This window comes from Buceros rhinoceros, unplaced genomic scaffold (genome assembly GCF_000710305.1).
Source record: "Buceros rhinoceros silvestris isolate BGI_N320 unplaced genomic scaffold, ASM71030v1 scaffold3988, whole genome shotgun sequence".
NCBI lineage: Eukaryota > Metazoa > Chordata > Aves > Bucerotiformes > Bucerotidae > Buceros > Buceros rhinoceros.
This window is the reverse complement of record NW_010428424.1, coordinates 1-5,253: the sequence shown is the minus strand read 5'-3', so window position 1 is coordinate 5,253 and position 5,253 is coordinate 1. Positions and strand designations below refer to the sequence as shown.

General features: G+C 47.2%; 1 protein-coding gene across 1 annotated transcript in view; it reads right to left on the bottom strand.

The window, feature by feature from the left end:
* The window catches only part of TFAP2C (transcription factor AP-2 gamma (activating enhancer binding protein 2 gamma)), a gene marked incomplete at its 5' end in the record, with an annotated part of 6,750 nt that extends 1,502 nt beyond the window's left edge, over positions 1–5,248 (bottom strand). The window contains 5 exons of the mRNA XM_010142250.1: positions 735–876; positions 2,255–2,373; positions 3,057–3,279; positions 4,772–4,823; positions 5,084–5,248. Coding sequence (XP_010140552.1) covers positions 735–876; positions 2,255–2,373; positions 3,057–3,279; positions 4,772–4,823; positions 5,084–5,248 — 701 coding nt within the window. The remainder of the gene's footprint in view (positions 1–734; positions 877–2,254; positions 2,374–3,056; positions 3,280–4,771; positions 4,824–5,083) is intronic.
* Positions 5,249–5,253: the final 5 nt, after the last annotated feature.

Here is a 5,253-nt window from a genome sequence, read left to right as displayed (position 1 = left end):
AGAACAGCCGTAACAGAGCCTCTCTCCCAAACCCTTCCCTCCCTGCTCATCAAGCTTTGCAGTAGGAATTTAGTTAAGCACAGGGACTTCTCACATCTACCAAAGGCTGGCTTTCACTGAAGTATAAAAATCCTCAGCCACAGTTGTGCAAAGGGACTCTCCACAGTTCTTGCCTCCTGGTGTCCCGGGGGGAAACCTGTGTGCTGCTATTGCCAAAAGCAGTTTCGAGGACACGGCAGCAGAGCCTCCCTGGCACCCAGCACGCCCACCAGTAACTGTCCTTGGAGATGTCCCTCTGGGTTGTGTGTACACAGAGGTGGGTGAACCATCTCCTGCTCCCAGTTCCTGGGACACTGGCTCCCATTCCCATTTCACACCTGCCCTCCAGGTCTTCAACCCTGCCAGACCCAGGGACATCTTTTTCTTAAAGATAGAGCTGTCCTGGTATAGGACTTTTTCTGAAGTTTTTACCACAGTGAAAAGAGAAAAAAACAGGACTGGTCCAAACTGCTTTAGAGTTATCATACAGGGTTGTTATTATTATCATTGATTTAGACTAACATAACTGCTGTCACAGCTGAATTCAAACCAAAACGAAACAAAAAGAATTGCTTCACCTCCCTGACTAAAATTACACGTGAAAATGTACCAAACTGTTCACAGTCACAGATACTCATGGTCAGACAAACGCATCCTTAAAAAGGAGGAAAAAAAAATCCAAGCCCCAAACTCACTTTGCGGCAAGAAGCATGTTCTTCCTGTTCGCCATCTCATTGCGGCCCATGTGTGGTCTAGTTAAATACTCAGCTACTGCTTTGGAAGGAAACTCCGTCTCACACACGTAACCAAAGTCACGGGCAAGATGCACAGCTTCACCTGGCGTGGGTAAAAGGGAACGCTCATTAAAACAGCAGCAGAAGTCATTACAAGGAGATCAGGGAAATCTGAGAGAGTGCTGGGAAATTTTGAAGAGTATTTCTGTTTTAGAAAGGGACACTGCTATGGTACCACTGTACCACTTGTTACCACTTCCTAATTAACAGATCAGTGTTTATTTTTAAGTTTGCATCAAGAAAAAGAGGTGACTGCTACAAAAATAATGCTCTTCCCTTTATACTTGAAGAAAAGCTCCTGTCTTTATCCAGATTAACTGTGCAGCAAAGACTAGAATTGAGTCAGATCAAATTGTCCACTGGTATTTAAAAAACTTGGCAACTAAATTCCACTTATGTAATAAAGGGCTCAACACTTTTCTAAATACTTTCTATCAAGGATTTTCATATAGAAAATCAAATTACAAAGTGTATAAATAGGCCACTTTTTTTTTCATTACAGCAATTTGATCAGGCATTAAAAAAATGGGTTAGCGTGATCAGTACGTTACCTGTGATGTGCTTGTGCACACGCATAAGCTCTCTTAAACCCAGCTTCCAAAGAAAGGCTTTAAATGGAAGTTGCTGTGTTATTTGAGCTAATGTGGAAGTGAAATAGCAGTAAGGTGTTGTTAGATCATTTTTCACTTTTCAGTTGCTGCTTCTATTCCTATTAAACTGTACCACTACCAGGAGCCGCTTTAAACAGGAACACAAAACATAACCACACGCGTACACATATATACACACTCTTCAAGTCAGCTTAGCTGACAGAGGGTCCACGTAACATGGTAGAGATTAAAGGGGCTCCAGTTTCCTATCAGGAAGTCGAAAGCTATAAATCTCACTTTATATGCTTGTTTATTAGAAAAGCTTCTGAGGATGCGGCTGAGGTAGGGCCAGGCACTGGAGTCAGCAGCCCCAGACATTTAAAGCTTCCCAGTAAGGAACTAAACCCACTAATGTGATGGGTTGCACCCGTTTGGCTTTCCTTGCCTGTCCCTGCACACACCCTTACAAAACCCAACACAACCCACCCCGCTCAGGAAGCACAGGCTGGACAAGCATTTTGAACGTCTTGGCAGGCAGGAGCCTGCGTCCCTGTCAGCATCCCTGGGATGCAGCTGTGCGGGAGAGGAGCATTAGCTGGGTTTGGGCAGGTAGGGCTCCGAGGCCAAGGGCTTAGTGACCAGATTTGAAGGGAGAAGGGGAGAGGAGCTCCTCAGAGGCAACACAGCAACGGGTTGCTGCTATGTCCCCATCATGCTCACTTTAAATAAACAGAAAGCTCTCTATTTTCTACCCTTTCCATGCTTTGCCTAGAGGATAAAAGATGTAGACAAGGGAATATAGTCTATTTTTAAGACAGGTTGAAGACTGACCTTCCACCAAAGATGTCAATAGCGTCACATTTGCAGCTTTCCTTCTACCAGCAGGAAGATTCAAGCCAATTTTATCCAGTTTTTCCCTTAATGATCTGCCACCGTTTTTAGATTTGGCTCTGTAATTAAGGAGGGGGGGGGGAAAAAAGGCCTTATTTCTCTTCAGGGGACACTTCTCTTTAAAGATGAGAAATTCCAGTTACTGACATTCAATGGAGTTCTACTGGGGGGTAGATAGAAAACAGGCTCTTTTCAAGTGACCTGTTTTTTAAATGCTCCACTACAAAACCAGCCAGGATGGAACACAGTAAAGGTGAAAATCAAAATGTCTCAAACTGCATCATCGAAACCAACAGCTGTAGAACAATCACAAGCCACATTTAAGCGTATGCATAAACCGACATTAAAAGTGTCCTTGTAATAATTAATCAAGACCACAAGACTTAATAAAAAAATCACTTCATGGGGAAACAGTTTGTCACAGATTCCATGAGCTGGTTTTGAGACAAAACCCCAGCTTTAAAGAGAGAATGAGAACCGCTGTCAGAGCTGTTAATAGCAATTCTCGAGAGGCAGCAGAAGTGCAAAGAAGTTTTATTTCCAAAGCCTATTAGGATTCAGTGTCGTTGGGCTTCTTAAAAATCAGAAATTTGCTAAAAGGCTTTTTTAGCTCCTCACTGCGCTAATCTGGCTGCTCACACACATGAGCACAGGAGAAAAAAAAAATAAGAAAAAGAGAACTCACAAACAACAGAGGCAGAGGGAATGTTTGGGGATGGCTATAAGGGCAGTCACAGCCTACCTTCGGAGTACTCCTCCTAGCAACGAGGCATTGAGACACTCGGGGGGTGAGAGCCGCCTCTGCACCTCTGCTACTGTCACTTTGTATTTTGACGTGGAGCTCAGGAGGGAAAGTCTCCCCGGAACCGAGCAGAAGACTTCATTGGGGTTTATGACCACCCCAATTAATCCATCCTTTTGGCAGGGAAGACTCAGAGCACTATTTTTCGTTAAGGAAATGGGACCTGTGGGAGGAGGAGGGAAAGCAGGTATTTTAGGAAGGGGAAAAATAAATCAGAAGTACCAAGTGAAATTTCTTTCTACAAAAAAAAAGCCCAGGAGATGAGATTTCGTTTTGCGTTAAATGCTCACACCACTGACCCCTGTCCCTGGCAGCACAGAGCTCGGCTGCAGCCGAAAGGTCCCCACAACTGTTCCCGAACAGCTCTATTTTGCCAGACTAAATTTCAAGGACCTGCAGAACACAACTATGAATGCTTTTTAAAACCACCCAAGCCCCAACGCTCTGAAGCCGCGCGCTGCAAATTAGCAAATCGCCGCTTAGAAAGAGCCCGGTACAGCTGCAGACTCCAGATCAGCATCCTTCAGCTGCTGCCATCAACGCTTTCCCAGCCGGGGCAGGGGGACCCCTCCCACTCCTGCTGGGGTTCATCTTCCACCTCACACATGCAGATTTAAGAACCCGCCTTTGGAGTTTAATCCCGACAAGTTGGTATCAGACAGTAAGTACAACAGGAGAGGGATGCCGCCCAGAGAGAACTGAAAGTAAAACGTTAACAGCTTCGGCCTTTAGGTGAACAGGGACAACAAAAGCTTTGCAAACCACAGCTCCAGCTTCTCCATCCCCTTGTGAATCCACCCAGTTAACCCCCAGCGGCGTGCTGTTGGTTCCCAGCACCGACGGGAAAGGGTTAAAGACTCCAGGTCGGCCCCGCTCCCCGGAGGGGGAAAGATTTTTCAGTGGTGCATCTGACAGTGAAATTATTCTCCCATGAGCTAAAGGGAGCAATCAGCGCTCTGACAAACACTTCTGCTTTTCCTCAGTGAGGTATTTGTTTGAAGTCTTCAGAGGAAACTTCCACTGATTTTTTTTTTTTTAAGCAAATTTGTTTAAAAACAAAAGCCGGGAAAAAAAATTACTGTAAATTGAGTCAATACGTCTTTCTCCTTCCTTTAAAAACCTCAGCTACAAAACCATTTCGGTTAAGGTAAAGCCAAGCAGGCTTATGCCAATGAATTCAATCCCTTGTCAAGAAGTCGAAAGGAAAATAAAATCAAAAAACGATGCAAAAAAAACCCCAAACTATCTTCAATTGCTAGCAACAAAAAAAGCCCCAGTCAAACAAACAAAGTAACTTTAAGAAGTTCCCTGTCCCTTTCTTTACACGCGCGTGTTCCAGGGCAGCACTAAATTCGGTCCGAGATCCTGGTTTCGATTAAAGCCACCCACGGGAGCGGGGGCTCGTCCGTGCGGAACGGCCGGTGTCCCCCGGAGCAGTCTAATACCCCAGGCTCGCCGTCAGACCGGGGCACCCCGGGCGTTTGTCCTCACCGCCACCTTCCCTCGGGCGGCGTTAGAAAAATCCCGTAATAAACCCCCTTGTGCCCTCCCTGTCCGAACGGATCTGGCTTCTGAAAGATAACAAGGCGTCGGCTCACCGGTGCGTCATTAAACTATTGACAAGGGAAAGTAAACTGCGGTGCCACCTTACTGACCTTTTCTAATGACTGTCTGGTCATGCATTAATAAGTGTTGATCTTCCACATTCTGCAAAGAGAAAGGGGAGAAAGTTTCGCACCTTGGAAAGCCGAGAGGGAACGAGCCGGGGGGCGTTTGGGAAACCCACCCCCTCCCCGCGAGTCCCCATTTCCAAGGGCAACAGGGGAGAAAAAGCGGATTTCGCCACACGGAGGTGCATGGGGCAAGGAAAGCCGGGATGTGCCGAAGGGGACGATGCCTGGCTCCGCAGCGGAGCGCTCCGGCAGCTCCGACCGCCAGGACGGCCGGGGGGCGATGGGGGTCCTTACCTGCACCTCCTCCATTTGGTGGGCCATGTCGTGCAGGCCCAGGTTATCGGCCAGGGCAGAGGCGTCCAGCCCGTGCCCGTGGGGCAGGAGGAGCTCGGAGCGTCGGTACGTTTCCCTGCGGCCGGCGGCAGAGCCGCTCTCCAGCGCCGAGAGATGGGGGACGAGACCGG